Below are 17,341 nucleotides of genomic sequence, written 5' to 3'. Positions count from 1 at the left end.
GCCATAACGGAGTGGCACAATATACTTAAAGTGATGAAAGGGAAAAACCTACAACCAAGAATACTCTACCTGGCAATGCTTTCATTCAGATTTGACAGAGAGATCAAAAGTTTTACAGACAAGCAAAAGCTAAAAGTGTTCAGCACCATCAAACCAGCTTCAAACGAAATGCTAGAGTTCTCTCAGCAAAAAAGAAAAGGCTACAAATAGAAACATAAAAATTATGAAAAGGGACTTCCCTGGTGTTGCAGTGGTTAAGAATCCACCTACCAATGCAGGGGACACAGGTTTGAGCCCTGGTCCAGGAAGATCTCACATGCAACTAAGCGTGCCACAACTACTGAGCCTGCACTCTAGAGCCCATGAGCCACAGCTACTGAGCCTGCGTGCCACAACTACTGAAGCCCACATGCCCAGAGCCCTTGCTCTGCAACAAGAGAAGGCATCACAATTAGAAGCCTGCACACCGCAACAAAGAGTAGCCCGTGCTCGCCACAACTAGAGAAAGCCCGTGTGTAGCAATGAAGACACAATGCAGCCAAAAATTACAAAAGGATGGGCTTCCCTGGCAGTCCAATGGTTAGGACTCTGCGTTTCCAATGCAGGAGACTCAGGTTTGATCCCTGGTCGGGGAACTAAGATCCCACATGCGGTGTGATATGGCCAAAAAAAAAAAAAAAAGTATAAAAATTATAAAAGGAAAAGTCTCATTGGTAAAGGCAAATATATAGTAAAGGTAGTACATCAGCCGTGTATAAAGCTAGTGGGAAGATTAAAAGACCAAAGTAGTAAAATTATCTATACCTACAATAAGTAGTTAAGGGATACACAAAACCAAAAGATGTAAAATATGATGTCAAAAACAATAAATGGTGGGCAGGGTGGAGTGGGGAGTGAAAAATGCAATATTGTTAAAATGCATCTGAACTTAAGAGAGAAGCAACTTAAAATAATCACATATTGCTATGTACAGTGTGGGGGATATAGTAAATAACTATGTAATATCTTCTTATTGGGACATATAAACTTATTGAGGGGATCGTTTAAAAATGTATAGAAATACCAAATTGTGCAATAGGGACTAACATAACTCATATAAAAATATACCAGGGACTTCCCTGGTGATGTGTGCCACAACTACTGAGCCCACGAGCCACAACTACTGAGCCCACATGCCACAACTACTGAAGCCCGCACGCCTAGAGCCCATGTTCCACAACAAGAGAAGCCACTGCAGTGAGAAGCCCGCGTACCACACTGAAGAGCAGCCCCCGTTCACTGCAAGCTATGCAGCAATGAAGACCCAATGCAGCCAAAAATAGATAAATAAATAAGAAAAATATATCAGATTTGTGTTTACCAGAGGCAAGGTGTTAGGGTAGTGGGAATTGGATGAAGGTGATCGAAAGGCACAAACTTCCAGTTAATAGATGAATAAGTTCTAGGGATGTAAAGTACAACATGATAAATATAATTAACCCTGCTGTATGTTGTATATGAAAGGTGTTGAGAGTAAATCCTGAGTTCTCATCACAAGAAAAACATTTGTTTTCTATTTCTTTAATTTTGTATCTATGTGAGATGATGGATGTTCACTAAACTTACTGTGATAATCATTTCATGGTGTATGTAAGTCAAATCATTATGCTGTACACCTTAAACTTATACAATGCTGTATGTCAATTATATCTCAATAAAACTGGAAGAAAAAAAATTTCAACAATGTTGTGAATTATCCTTTCTCTGAAACTTAAAACTAACTCCTCACTGATCGAAAGGATTGTCCAGTACTTTAGACACCCCAAAAAGATATTTGTGAACTTCTTTTCTCTGCTGAATAAAAATGAGATTCAATAATGATTAAAAAAAAAAAGGAAATTAGCAAAGTGCTAACTGATTCATACGATTTACAAAGGAGGCAGGATAATGGAGATAAACATTTTTCTCACAAGGAATATATAGAATTTTATTTTAAAATAATAAAGTAATTATTGGAAAGAATAATCTTTTAGTACCCCAAATTAAGTATAATTTGGTAGCCTTACAACATATCAGATGGTCACTAATTCTTCCCTCTGCTCCGATCCACATCTACTACATAGAGAATGAATTAGAGAAGCGTATTTAGGGATCTGTTTAAGTTATCCTGGCTTGTAATAAGGTGATGGCAGTGGTTATAGAGTGAAAATGGACAGATTCAAATTATGTTTTGGAAACAGAATCAAGAGGATTTGCTGATGCATTGGTTGTAGGGGATAGGGAAAAGGAGGAATGATGATGCCAAGGTTTTGGGCCTGAACAACTTGGTGGAGGGTGGTTGTTTAAACTGAGATGAGGACGCCTTGGGGAGGTGAGAGAGAAACTCTTTTGGACGAGCAAAAGGCATGGAAATGGCTGTTAAAGGAGAGAGAAGATCGGAAGTTATGTTTTGCATATTGTCGAAGGTAAAAATGTTACTGAGTCCAAGCTTGCTCTGCTTGCAGCACGACAGGCCAATAAATCAGGAGACGAGGTGTTGAGGCAAAGAATAAGATTTTATTCAGAAAGTTGGAAGACCGAGAAGATGGCAGAGTAATGTCTCTAAAAAACCATCTTATTGGGGCTTGGATGCCAGTTTCTTTTATAGAACAGAGAGGGGGAGGAGGTGGGGAACTAAAGTAAAAAGGCCATAACTCTTGCAAATATCTCTTAGAATGGACAGCCTCCGGGAGGGGATGTGTTAATTTCTTCTTTCTTGCAGCCATCCACAGGTGGACAGGGTCAGGATACTTCCCTGAACAAAGGCACTTCAGTTTAACATTCAAGCAGAGGGGCAGGGTTCCCTGAGGCAGGCCATTATGTATGATTATAATAACAAAAGCAACTAAAAGCAAAGGTTAAAGTCAAAGAACAGATCCAACATGGAGTCAAAATTGGCTCTTCCCTGTTACAGGGTGATTTTGTAACTGAACAGAACCCTATGAGGCCTTCCCAGAACAGATCCCTCCCCCATATCCTCTGCTTTAGCTCTTCTCTGAAGTGTCTAGATAATAGTATCTGATGTACATTTCCAGAGTTGTTTTACAGATGCTAAAACCCTCACCAAATGGAAAAAGTTAACTACTTGATGACATGAGCATGTAGCCCCCAGGCCTACTGCCGGCTACCGATCGATAATATTAACCCTTGTGACACCACCCTGTTACCATCAACCAATCAGAGAATTGTGCCTGAGCTGATCACTTACCCTGGGACACCCCTCCCTCACCTTGCCTTTAAAATGCTTTGCTGAAACTCATCCAGGAGTTCGGGCTTTTTGAGCACTAGCTGTCCCTAACTCCTTGCTTGGTGCCCTGAAATAAATGCTGTGATTTCTTCATCACAACCTAGTAGATTGGTTTTACTGCTGCAGGTGAGCAGACCCAAGTTTGGTTATGTAACAGTTTTACTGTTGGGGTTGTTTTTATAATCAGGGAATCTCTATGTCTAAAGATTAGTTCAGCTAATCATTTATGAGACCAAGAATGTGAATTTGGAGGGTCTGTGTCTGGCCTTATCACAGGTAAATGATAGAGTCACTTGTGAGTGACTCTTCAGGGAGTCATGAGAAAGAATGGACAATCTAAGTCATATGGAGAAGGGTCTTTCTTTGTAGTAAGCTGTTTCTGGAAAACAAAGTTTGGTAAGGGGGATTACCTGTCACTGTTTTCTAGGAGCACAGGGCTCATGTAAAGTCAACACTGTCAGTATGTTATACTTGAGATATTTGTGAGATCCCAAATAGAGATGGCAAGCAGGTAGTTGGATATATGAGTCAGGAATCTGGGAGAGAGGTCCAAGGCTGGAAATATATATTTGAAAGTTCTCAACATTATAGGTGATATTTAACACTATGGGACTTGGTATGATCACTAAAGGAGAAATTGTATATAGAGAAAAGAGGGTCTAAGATAGAGCTCCAAGGAACTATAACCATAAACGTTAAGTAGAGGAGAAGGGCACAATATGAGAGAGATATAACCATGATGTGGGAAACAGGAGAGTTCGGTGTCATGGAGGCCAAGAGAGGAGAGCCTTTCAGGAAAGGGAAAGTGGAGAAGTGCACTGAAAGATGTGGAGAATTAAAATCAGGGCAGTGACCATTAAAACTGATGAGGAAATTAAAGGAAGGATTCTTTTCTTTTAAGATGAAAGATGCTTCTGAACATGTTTTTTATGCTGATGGGAATAAAATAGGAGAGAGGGTAAAAAAACTGATGATACAAAAGAGGTGGGTGATGGCTAGTTCTTGAGATGGGATCCAGAATATAAGTAGAAGTACTGGGCTAGAGGAGGGGCCTGGCCAATAATACAGTAAGAGAAAGGGATTAAAAGATGGAAGGACAGAAGTCTGAAGATTTCATGGGAGAAGAAAGGAAAGATGCCATTTATTTTTGCAATGAAGTATGGATGGAGGTAATCCACTATGGAGGAGGAAGGGGAGTAAGAGGTTATGAAATGAAACAAGTGTACAAGGGAATGCAATGGAAGAGCAAGCCCAACAGAGAAAAATAGGACAGGATTGTTGGGTAGTGTTAAGTTCCCATTTGAGGTCTGAGTTTGAGTTTAAAGAGAAACCACTCAACCTGGTTTTGGGCTTTTGTCCAGCAGTGTTCAGCTACTTGGGTGTAGGCATGAAGAAGACTGAGAGGGTTTATTAAAGGTTGTGATTTTATTACTTAATGTACAACAGAGGAAAAGGGGCTAGGTTGTTGTAGATATTTTCAAGAAAGTGATTACATAATGTGTATATCCTGACCTTGTCCTATGGGTGGAAAGCTTAGGATGGTTTTCTTCAGTTTCATAAGTTGCTAGTGGGGATTTCACTTCCTTATCTCCCCATCCCCCAGTCACCCATCTTGTCCAGGGTCCCACTTTCTGGAGATGGAAGTGGAGCTTAGGAGTGTTTGGGGCCATGGAAGAGGAAGTCATCCAAATATAGTCCCATGGGCTGAGCAGACTTAAGGTGATTGCTTTTATGCAATATGGAGAAGGCAGCTGCCTCTAAGATACCCTCTCCCAAGAAAGGCAAGTAATACACCTGTCATCACTGGCAAGGTGTGGCATCCTCTGTCACAGCAAAGTAGGATCTTCTGGATTAGGAATAAGGATAGAAATTGATATAGGGATACAGTTCAATTCCAGTTACAGTTAGGCTTAGGGTTGGGTTTAGGGCTGGATTTGTGGGTCTTCCTGGTGCCAGGCAATGGTACAGTCTTTCGAGGTGAACTCTTCTTTTTCTCCATGTAGTACCCAAAGGTCTAGGAAGCCCCACTAGCCATCTTCCTCCCTCTCCCACTCCAAAATCTTGAAAACCCTTGATGCCCCATCTAGTTTTCCACCAGTTCTTTGTTTATTGATTAAACTTTACATACTACCTTTATATGCACAAAGCTTTGTTTTTTGCTTCTTACAAATGAAAAGCTTTGACTTTATAGCTATTGTGTCAAAAATGGACTTCAAGAGCCTATTTTGGAAGTAACAATCCCAAACATCCTGGAAGCAACAGGTGCTTTATGGTCTGCTAGTCTTGTTTGGATTTCTATAATGAAGTGTGAAAAAATAAGCACAAACATATTTTTCAGAGATTTATATCATTACAGCTGAGTGGGGAAAAAAAGATGTTAAAGAGTATGTTTTTTTGTTTGTTTTACCGGTACGCGGGCCTCTCACTGCTATGGTCTCTCCCGTTGCGGAGCACAGGCTCCGGACGCGCAGGCTCAGCAGCCATGGCTCACGGGCCCAGCCGCTCCGCGGCATGTGGGATCTTCCCAGACCGGGGCACGAACCCGTGTCCCCTGCATCGGCAGGCGGACTCTCAACCACTGCGCCACCAGGGAAGCCCTGTTTTTTTTTTAATGTTTTAATTCACAAGAAATTTATTATAATTGTGGTTGTCTCTGAGTAAGGGAGAATGGATGCCTGAGGGACTGTGGAGGAAGGGGGCCTATTAAAATAAATTTCCTACAACACTTCATTATGAAAAATTTCAAACATATAGACAAGCTGAAAGATTTTACATAGAGAACACTAGTAAACCCACCCCCAGATTCTGTCATTAACATTTTTGCTACACTTGCTTTGTCCCCTTTCTATGCAACCATCAATCCATCTTATTAGGACCTCCCAGGTGGTCCAGCCGTTAAGACTCCGCACTCCCAATGCAGGGGGCTCAGGTTCAATCCCTGGTCAGGGAACTAGCCTGCATGCCGCATCTAAAGATCCTGCGTGCCACAACTAAAGCTCTAGCCCGCGTGCCACAACTAAAGATCCTGCGTGCTGCAACTAAGACCCGGCTCAGCCAAATAAATAAAATAATTAAATATTTTAAAAAATCCATCTTTTTTGGATACATTTCAAAGCAAATAGTAAACATAAGTTATCCCTAAATTCTTCAGCATGAATATCATTAACTAAACTCAAATTTTGTTTACTCTTTTTTCTTTTGAATGAGATGCAAAAATCTTAAGGGTACACTGGCTGAGTTCTGACAAACGCATACACTTGAGTAACCCAAATACCTACCACAACACAGAACATTAAATTACCCCAGGAAGAGGAAGGAGGCTTACTTTTAACTGTATTCCTTTTAGCACCTTCTGAATTTTATATTATGTGCTTCTGTTCTCTATCTTTAAATAAATTAAATATTTAAGCATTTAAAATATTTAAACATTTTAATAATGATGGTTTATAGAGTCTAAACTGGATGAGGAAGAAAGTGAAGACAGGAGGGGATGATAGGTAACAAGGAAGTGGTGGGGTAAATGGAAAGAAGAACTCATTTGAGATTAGACTTTTGTAGCTGTGGTGTTTCAAGAACAAGCGAATTGGGAGAAAGAAATGTCTTGTTAGACAGTGGGATATTTGAAACTGTTTTCAAAAGTAGTCATAAGTTCAGAGCGTGATCATAGGAATAGTACTGTCATAGGATAGTAGCCCCCTCCAAACCATATGCTCTGAACTGCACATTGTATTTTACCCTTGCAGTATTTACCACAACTCCAACTAAGCAACATTTGGTTTGTATAACTATGCTTAATATCTAGCTCCCTTATTAGACTATAAACTCCAAGAGGGCAGAGGTCTTGTCTGTCTCATTTAATCCTATATTTCCAGTGCCTAGTACATAATAGGTACTCAAACAAGTATTAAATACTTAATTGGATTCTTTAAGCAGGGTCATTAATTTATGAATTAATTCAATTGTTATAGCACAGTTTGTCACCTAACTTTTTTTTTATGGTACATAAAGTTGGTTATAATTCAATCAACTTACACTTTAAATTAAGCAGTAGAGTTGGACTAGGGTTGAAGACAACCCAGTTTCACTGGAAAAGGGAACCATAATTATATAAAGTTTATTCCGGACTAGGCCTTTTCTCTGACCCAGCTGTGACCTTGACCAGAGAGAAGCCTCCATTTTCCCATCTGTAGAACAAAGATGACCTCTAAGAGTCATCCCTATGTTGACAATCTGGCAGGACATTACAGGCCTAGTGGCTCTGAATCCTTGTTCTACCACGTAGTCATTGTTTAATCATGCCTAGATTACTCTCTAATATAATCACTGTAAAATGTGGGGTAACTAGGTGGCATGATTGTGCTGATTTAATGAGATAGTACAAAAGTTTTCTAAATTACCCTTCTCCTTCTATTCACTACACAGTAGTCAGAATGATCATGTTGGAATGGGAGTTTGATCATACCACTCCCTCTTCACAAGCCTGCAATGAGAAGCCTGCAATGATTGCCCATCTCACTCAGAATAAAAGCCTGTCTTTACTGTGGTCCACGAGGCCCTATAAGCCCTTATGCTCTTCTTACTCTCTGCTCTGAACATACCAAACTTCTTACTGTTCCTCTGACACTCTGGGCAACTTGCCACCTGTGTTTCCCCCTATTTGGAATGCTCTTCTCCTGCATATGTCCTGGTCTTCTCCCTTATCTCTTTCAAGTCTTTTTGCTCAAATGCCATCTTCTCAGTGAGACCTACTTGGATCCCTCTATTTAAAACTGCAAACTAGGGACTTCCCTAGTGGTGCGGTGGTTAAGAATCCGCCTGCCATTGCAACGGACATGGTTTGATCCCTGGTCCGGGAAGATCCCACATGCCTTGGAGCAACTAAGCCCATGTGCCACAACTACTGAGCCTGTGCTCTAGAGCCCTCGGGCCACAACTACTGAAGCCCACGTGCCTAGAGCGCGTGCTCTGCAACAAGAGGAGCCACTGCAATGAGAAACCCGCGCACCACAATGAAAAGTAGTCCCTGCTCGCCGCAACTAGAGAAAGACCGCGCGCAGCAACGAAGACCCAATGCAGCCCAAAAAAAAAAAAAAAAAAAAAAAAACACTTCAAACGTCATTACTTTTGCCTGCTTTATTTTACCCTATAGCTCTTATTTATCTCTGTACTTCTCTTACTTATTTCTAATATATTATGTGTCAATGAACACAGTTTGGAAACGTGTATAATACTAGATATATTCTATATCTATATAGATATATCTATCTATATCTATTCTATATCTATATCTATATAGATATACTATATAGATATACTATATAGTATATCTATACTAGATATATTCTATATCTATATAATACTAGATATATTCTATATCTATTCTATATATAGAGTATATTCTCTTTCTTCTCCTAGTGGTTTGAGGTCTGAAGGGATAAAGCTTAGGGGTTTATGGCTTAGGATATTCTAGGATAATGTGCCTTCAGGTAATCCAAGATTTATATTCATTACCTGAATAACCTCTTATAGATTATTTCACTGCCAGGCACTCTTGAGTAGAAATATTAATAGTTAACACTTTCGTGCATGCATTCATTCATTCATGCAAACAAATATTTAGTGGGTGCCTTCTATGTGCCCTTTCTTCTTGAAGACAGCTAGTACAAGCATTTCATTCGGGAATCCCCCGAGGCGGGGGATGAGGGAATACGTCTAGTCCCGCCAGCAGAGGGCGTGCTTTCGCACTCTCCGCAGCCTCCCGGCCCACGAGGCTTTCAGGCTCCCACGCTCGCTCCCTAGCGCGGCCCCGCCCGCCGCATCACGTGACTCGGCCACCGAACCAGAGCTGCAGGGCCCAAGCCGGGCTAAGTTCGTTGCCGGTGGCCTCTGCGGGTGCAACCACAAAGGGTAATCCGAAGGAGTGGGGGGGCTCGCGAAGTCGATGCTGCCTCTTCCAATTCAGGTCGGCTCCCGTTACCTTCTCACCATTCGCCGTTGCTATCTTCCTGAGCGTTTGCATGAGCTCTTTCGTCTGGGGAGGCTCCGGTGACCATGTAGGGGGGAAAAGTGAGGAAGCTCCAGGTGCCTGGGACTAGGTCACCGCTGTTGGCACGCCGCCCCGGCTCCCCCCACATCTCCATTGCGGGCTGGTGGCCCCGTCAGCCCAGGTGGAAACTCCGGCCTGCAGTTGTGGCCTGGCAAGGAGCGCCACGAAATCTCGCGCCGTCTCGCGAGAGTCTAAGTTGAAGGAACATGGCGACGTCTAATCTGTTAAAGGTAAGACCCTCAGTCCTGCTTGGTTTTTACCCTGGGGGCGCTGGCTTCAGCTCTTAGGGAATGGCTCGGCCCAGGTTCAGCGGCAAAATGTGGGAGTGTTCAGGGGTTGCCTACCGGAAGGGAAGCCAGGGAGGCTGCCGCCGAGGACCGGAACGCGGGTCTCCGGCCTTGGGGTGGAGAGGCTCTGGTTGTCCCTCTTGCCGGTTGACCGGTGTGTGAAAGGCCCTGCCGAGGGCTGGAGGGGAGCAGTGCTTTCAAGGGACCAGCTCTGGCCTGGGTCCGCAGAAGAAGGGTGGTGCCGGGTCCTGAAAGATAGGGCAGTTAGTATTCTTGGCGTCTCAGTTTCTTCTGAAGCGAGAGCCTAAGGCGCAAAGAAGGAAAATCCAAGAAAATGTTCCATAACAGGTTTTAATGACTGGACCCCCACCTCCTCAATTTCTGTTCTCATTCTGCCTGCATGAAACTACAAGTCAGACAGCAGTGCCTGTCACCTCACTCCCTCCCTTATCTGCATGCTACTCCTTCCCTCCTATCCTCCCTTTCTTAAGTTCGTATTTTACCCTTTTTTCCTTAGGAAACTGTTCCTCAACCCCATTACAGCACACAACCAGATGATTACTGTGGAAGCACTACCATCGTTTTATGGGTTAGGATAGTTGCCTTATCAAAGAAAACGGTTAAATTTAGTTTTATGTATTTGGGATAGCAAGGGAGATGTAGGCCCAGAGAGGCAGATTCTCTACCATCAGTTAAAAAGTTTGGAGGAGAAGAAGGAAGACATGGCACTAGTTTCTGCTATGCTGTCTTTGTAATAGGAACCTTTTGCCTTAAAAGTATTGACTGAAATGGGGGTAGTGATTAGCTCAGGGAACACAAACACAAAGGATGAACTACTCCTCCCTCAAACCCATCATTAGGCCTTCAGACAGTGTGGATTGATAATAGAAAATAATAGAACAGAAAATATATTAAAATTTACTGTAACCTCACTCATATCTTCTTTAGACTACTACACTGTTAGCTACACTGTTAACTGTTTAATACATGGAACTGTCTCCTAAAATGTAGACCTAATTTTACTAATTTAAGAGGCAATATATCTTTTAAAAGGGGAAGGACCTAGAACTTGACTGAATTTCTGCCACTTAGAAGCTGTATGACTTTGGGCAAGTTTCTAAACCTCTCCGTGCCTGAGCTTCTTCATCAATACAGTGGCATTATCAATAGCACCTATTTCATAGGAGCATTGTGAAGATTGAGTTAATATATGTAAAATCTTAAAACAGTGACTGGAACTTAATTAGCACCCAATAAACATAAATTGCTAGAGTTACTATTTCTGCTGCTTCTCTAAGAAAACAAATTCATGGGAATTGAGTAACCCACTCTCTACTCTTCTTTTATAACAGTATAGCAAAGCTCTAATGTGTTAATTCAGAAAGAAAACTTTAACTTGTTAATTCAGAAAGACTCCTGTTAATGCATCTGTGTATTTACATAAGCAGTAGTGTATGTTATTAATTGAAATGTGTTTAAGAAGTAATTGAATTCCTTATTCTTTGTGAATTTTTGACTTGTTGATTACCTGGATATAAAGCAAGGTCTTTTTTCCTCCCAGATTTCTCTCTCAGAAAAGAGTGAGTCACTTTATTCTACTCCATACAAAGCCTTACAAAGGATTGTTTGGAGGAGATATAAGTCTGAAGCTACTTCAGTCAATACTAGTAAGTGGTTACCTAGTAGAGATTGTGAATCGACATCTATAGCACACACCTACCTATAGAATGAAAAAACTGCCTGAATGTCTAGAAATCGGCACTTAGGACTTAGGTTAAAAAGATCGTAATTCAAGCAGTTCTGTAACTCAAATAACTTTTATAAATGAAAGGAAAGTGATAACGCTTTGACAAACTGGTAAAAGACTCAGTCTCTTTAGTGAACATGAAGAGATGCCAAAGATACACTGGAAAATTTTCAGCAAAATTATTTAATGAAGTGTTAAAAAGGGGGAAAAAGAATTTCTAAATATTTTATATAGTATGTGATTTTAAATATGTACGACTAACATAATAAAATGGATATTATAAGTAGACATTTGATTCTTTTATCTGTATCACCAAAAGTTTATGTATTCAAGGTGGCCAGAAAACCTTTTGTATTTCTTTTTTCTCTCCTCATTGCGGGGGTGGGAGGCTGGAGGGGAATTGCCTTGTGTTTATACATTTAGAAGTAGTTAATTAAAAAGTGGGGAAGTTTGTCTTCTTGGAGAAATGCAGTAAGATCCTAACAGAATTCATAGGATCATTTAAATTCAAGTCTGGAGGAGGGTGTGTGAGAGGAATGGAGTGGGAGTTTGGGGTTAGCAGATGCAAACTAGTATATAGAGAATGGATAAACAGCAAGGTGCTACTATATAGCACAGGAAACTATTCAATATCCTATGATAAACCATAATGGAAAAGAATATGAAAAAGAATGTGTGTGTGTGTATGTGTCTGTGTGTGTGTGTGTGTGTGTATATATATATATATATATATATAAAAGTGAATCACTGCTGTACAGTAGAAATGAACACATTGTAAATCAACTGTACTTCAATTTAAATAAATAAATAAATTCAAGTCTGGTAGTACCTTGAATAGAGATAGAGCTGGCTGGGGAGTGGCCAACTTAGCCTCATTTCCTTTTTTGACAGGATTAATAGGTTAGTTCATTAGACAAATGCCTTAGACATTGCGCGGTTAGATTTCATCAGAGCATATTTGACAGAATTATCATGTCTTATGGTCAAAATGGAGGGATGTGGGCTAGATGAGAATACAGTTTGAATTTGATTATCAGGTAAACAGCTGTACCTGAAGAATGATGAGTAATAAATCATCAACCCTGAAGGGAGGCCTTTAGTGTCCTGCTGAAAAAATATGTCCTCTTCCTGTGTACCAGTAACCTGGTTGGAGTTAAGTTTATTGAATTTGTGGATGAAGAGTTCGAAGGGATAGCTAATAAGTTTATGAAAGATAACAAGGTTCAGAACTTTGCTGTGAAACTTGAAAGTCAGAACACAATGCGATAAAAACCACCTACTTATTTCATATTGGAATTTGATTATAATAATAATTATATTTACTAACGTAAGTGGGCTATTGCTGGGTTTTGGAAATCTTTTGGATATACAAATATTTGTGTTGTACAATTTTACATATACAGTTATCAGTTGCTTGGGGGTTTATATCTCCCCAAACCTTTCAATATTACTACTTTAAGTTTGCTGTTTTAACATATAATTCTCCTTGTTCCTTTACTTTTGCCGTTACCACCTAGGCCTTCAGTGCACATTTTCTTCATTTCCAAGTGATTATCCTATTCCAAATAGCTGTTGTTGAAATCTTATTTTGTTAAACCTAACCCTGTTTAATTCTTAGCACATTACTTTATCCAGCTGTTTGAATGCCCTTAACTTTCTTGGTCAATAATACCACAACCTTTTCTAGTTTCCCCTATATTCTCCTCTTTTCCAAGGCACCTGTTACATTGCCTGCTTCCACTTGTTCTTGTTCAGCCTTCTTTTTCCCCCCAGGACTTAGCAGCATGTCTCCTGTTATTTTGTTTCAGTCTCCTTTATTCTCACTTCTATGAGGACAAGAAAGTTCACCTATCCCCCTCATATAAACTTAACCTGTACTCTGCTTTGGCTTCAAACCTCTGCCCTTTTCTCTCTTTCCATTCACTGTCATAGTTCTTAGAAAAGCAGCCCCCAATTGCTTCTTTTATAATTCTTCACCTTTTTCCTTAATTTATTATGACTTGGCTCTCCCCGTACCCCCACCCAATTATATTAAAACTGTCAGTCTCAGGATCACTAGCAACCTCCTGATTGCCAAAGGAGATTCTCCCTGGATACATTCATCCTCTATTCTGATATTGTTGCTTGCTTGCTACTTAATGCTTCCCTTTTGGTTTTATGCCATTCTCTACTTGGTTTCCTATCTCTCAAATCTCATGTGTTTTTCACCTCTCCTCCCCAGTATAATTATTTCTCAGGATTTAATCTTCATCCTTTTTCTGTCTTTGTACTTTTTTTTTTCTGGGTCAGTCTTAACTCCCATGATTTCACTATTTTTATCTCTTAACTCTGATCTGAGGACTAGACCAAAACACAATGCTGACCATATCACTTTCCAGCTCATTTTTTAAAAAACTACTTATCTATTTGGTTGCGCCGGGTCTAAATTGCAGCAGGCAGGCTTGCTCCTTAGTTGCGGCTCCAGGGCTCCTTAATTGCAGCTTGCCAGCTTTTTAGTTGCAGCACGTGGGCTCCTTAGTTGTGGCATGCATGTGGGATCTAGTTCCCTGACCAGGGATCGAACCTGGGCCCCCTGCATTCGGAGTGGATTCTTATCCACTGCACCACCAGGGAAGTCCTGCTCATATACCTTTGATAGTTCAAGTTCTTTGAGATCTTTCTAGCTGTGTCTTCTCCCTAATACCTCTCTCCTCCCTCTCCCCCACTCCTCTCTCTCTCTTTCTCTCTCTCTCTCTCTCTCTCTCTCTCTCTCTCTCTCTCTCTCTCACACACACACACACACACACACACACGTGCGCGCACACACACGCACACACGCACACACACACCCTTACCCCTCCCTCTACCTGGCTAGTTACTTCTTGATTTACTGCATACCAGAGTCTTCAAGACTTTTTGTTTGTTGTTTCGTTGTTTTTTTTTTTTTAATATTTATTTATGGGCACATGGGCTTTCCTCTAGTTGCGGTGTGTCAGTTTTCTCTCTCTAATTGTGGTGCATGGGCTCCAGGGCACGTAGGCTCTGTAGTTGTGGCACGCAAGCTCTCTTGTGTGAGCTCAGTAGTTGTGGTGTGTGGGCTTAGTCGCCCTGTGGCATGTGGGATCTTAGTTCCCCGACCAGGTATCGAACCTGTGTCCCCTGCATTGGAAGGCAGATTCTTTATCACTGGACCACCAGGGAAGTCCCTCTTTGCTGTTTCTCCTGTCAGGAATCCCCCCCCTCAGTATTACCCTGTCAAAATCCTATTTAGTCATCAAGACCCAGCCTAGATACCTCCTTTCTTCGTCTTTTTTTTTTTAATTTTTAAAATATGTATTTATTTATTTGGCTGTGCCGGGTCTTAGTTGTGGCATACAGCATCTCCGTTGCCGTGTGCAAGATCTTTAGTGTCAGCATGCGGGATCTAGTTCCCTGAGCAGAGATTGAACCTGGGCACCTTGCATTGGGAGCGCAGAGTCTTAACTGCTGAACCACCAGGGAAGTCCCCCTCCTTTCTTTTTAGTGTTCTCATTTGGAATTTAATTGTTGCTTACTCTGCACAGGCATAGCACTACATCAATCTATTCTAGCACTTAACATTTTTTAAAATTTAATTAATTAATTTATTTATGGCTGTGTTGGGTCTTCGTTTCTGTACGAGGGCTTTCTCTAGCTGTGGCAAGCGGGGGCCACTCTTCATCGCGATGCGCGGGCCTCTCACTGTTGCGGCCTCTCTCGTTGCAGAGCACAAGCTCCAGACGCGTAGGCTCAGTAGTGTAGCACTTAACATTTTGCCTTCTGTATTAGTTACAGGATATGTTTACATATATATCTAACTCCCTTTCTAGATTGTAAGCAGTATTAGTTTAGGGACTTTATAATCTGTTGATGCTTTAACCATTTAGCACAGTGATTACTCGTGGTAGGTGCTCCATAAATGAGTGATAGTTGATTGAAAAGAGAAGTCTAGTGCATGCATTGTAGATGCTCAGTAAATGAGTGTTGATTGGTTAAAGGGAGGAATTTTCTGCCTTTATTCCCTTCTAAGTAGATCTAGAGAGGGGGAGAGAGGGGAGTAGAGGTATAAAACCAACCCACAAGGCAATCCAAACTTAAAACTGAAATATGGAGGACACTACTTTTTTCAGTGGAAACTTTTTTACCCTTTGAGAGGAAAGAAAATGGAAATACAAAGAAGTAGTTCAAAGTGTGTGTAGAATTTATTTTTTATTTAAATAATTTTATAGACACATGTGCAAGGCACCGGGATGCAAAGATAATGCAGAACAATGTCCATGCTCTTTGGGAATTATACTACTACAGATACTAAAGGAGATAAAGTACTAATGATTTGTTTAAAGGCAAGAACTTTAGGAGTGCTATGAGTTGTATTGGTCCCTCATAGACATAGGAGATCACTGCTGGTGATCTCCAAAGTTTTATGGAGAAAGCATTAGAGCTGGATTTTGAAGAATGGGTAGACTTTTTGTAGGTGATGATTAGGGGAAAATTTGGTAGAACATGCTTGGCAAAGAATATGGATGTGATACCAAGATTTGAATAGTGTCAGTGAATGTGGTTAAGATACACAACTGGATAATTCTTTTTAATGTCTATTTAAACATAAATGAGAGCCTTATTTAGAACGCAACTTTTCATTGGGTTGATGGAAATTGCCCTTTTGAATGGACATCTAAGAGGAATGTGATCCTTAGGGCCACCTTCCTTCACTCCACTGGCCTGTCCTAGAGACCTGGTTACATTTGACACTCACAGCCGAGGGAGAAAACCAATTCGAGGGTGTGTAGATTGGCCATCACTAGAGGTGGGAGTGGGAATAGAGGACTAAATCATCACTTACTATAAAACTGTGATAAATATAAATGTGAAAATCTTTCATGTTCTGTGAAAATATAAATGAGTGAGCAGTTACCATAATCTGGAGGTGATATATGTAAATTAAAGCTACTAACAGGAAGTGGCAGTTTAAGGTACACTTTAGAGATCAGTCATTTATCAATGGATTAGAAGAGAGGAATTTCAGACTGCAGGAGGTTTTCAAGAGGACACTAGGCATCCATCTGGTGGACAGAGAAGAAGGGTGGAAAAGAGAGACAGACAGGTGTTTCTTATTAGGTATTTTGTTAGGGTCCTAGTGAACCTAAGTTGTATCACAGAAAGTCATGACTCTTGCCTTGGTATAGTGATAGAGTAAATTGGTGCCTTATAGGCTCTGTAAACAAGTAAACAAGTTACAGCTCAGGTTAAAACGTTGGTCATTATACATGGAGTACATAGAGGTAAGTAACATCAAGGATATTTGATCTGTATAACTGGGCTTGTTCATTCCACAGATAAATTAGTATCCACTCTGTGCTGAATCCTATTCTAAGTGTCAGTGATACAGCAGTGAATAAGACAGACAAGGTCCCTAGTGTTTGGAGCTTATATGCTAATGCATAAGTACTAACACCAGAGAAATAAGTTAACACATTGGGAAGTTTTTATAGTAATGAGGTCTGTGATGAAAACAGTATAATCAAGAGTGCTCAGAAGATGGTGCCACTATTTTACTTACTTATTTACAGCAGAAAATAATTTTTTCCCCTAAATACAGCTTTCAATTATGTTCTGTTGAATTTTCCTTCCCTGCTATTTGATGACATTTCAGCCAGATCCCATAGTTTTCCGTTTTTTTTTTTTTAAGTATTGTTTAGGGAATTTCCTGGAGGTCCAGAGGTTAGGACTCCATACTTCCACTGCGGGGGGGCTCGGGTTCGATCCCTGTCTGGGGAACTAAGATCCTGCAAGCCGAGCGGTGCAGCCAAAAATTTAAAAAAGTACTGTTTAGTCTGAATTAAAATTTCATTCTCATAGCCAATCAAAGTAACTGTCCTACCTGCTCAAGACCTTGGCTCTGGATCTGCAGAAAGGAAAAGGGAATGACATTCTTCTTAAGTTGACTTGGGAAGGCTTCTCTGAGGTGACAGTAACACTGAGACCCAAATGATTTGCTT

At 40.8% G+C, this 17,341-nt stretch overlaps 1 protein-coding gene across 1 annotated transcript in view; it reads left to right on the top strand.

Annotated features, from left to right (window-relative positions):
* The first annotated feature begins 8,915 nt into the window (after window positions 1-8,915).
* The window catches only part of CUL5 (cullin 5), a 97,309-nt gene continuing 88,883 nt past the window's right edge, over window positions 8,916-17,341 (top strand). The window contains exon 1 of the mRNA XM_060018013.1: window positions 8,916-9,541. Coding sequence (XP_059873996.1) covers window positions 9,518-9,541 — 24 coding nt within the window. The 5' untranslated portion in view covers window positions 8,916-9,517. The remainder of the gene's footprint in view (window positions 9,542-17,341) is intronic.

This window comes from Delphinus delphis, chromosome 8 (assembly GCF_949987515.2).
Source record: "Delphinus delphis chromosome 8, mDelDel1.2, whole genome shotgun sequence".
Taxonomy (NCBI): domain Eukaryota; kingdom Metazoa; phylum Chordata; class Mammalia; order Artiodactyla; family Delphinidae; genus Delphinus; species Delphinus delphis.
This window is presented reverse-complemented; position numbering and strand designations above follow the sequence as displayed.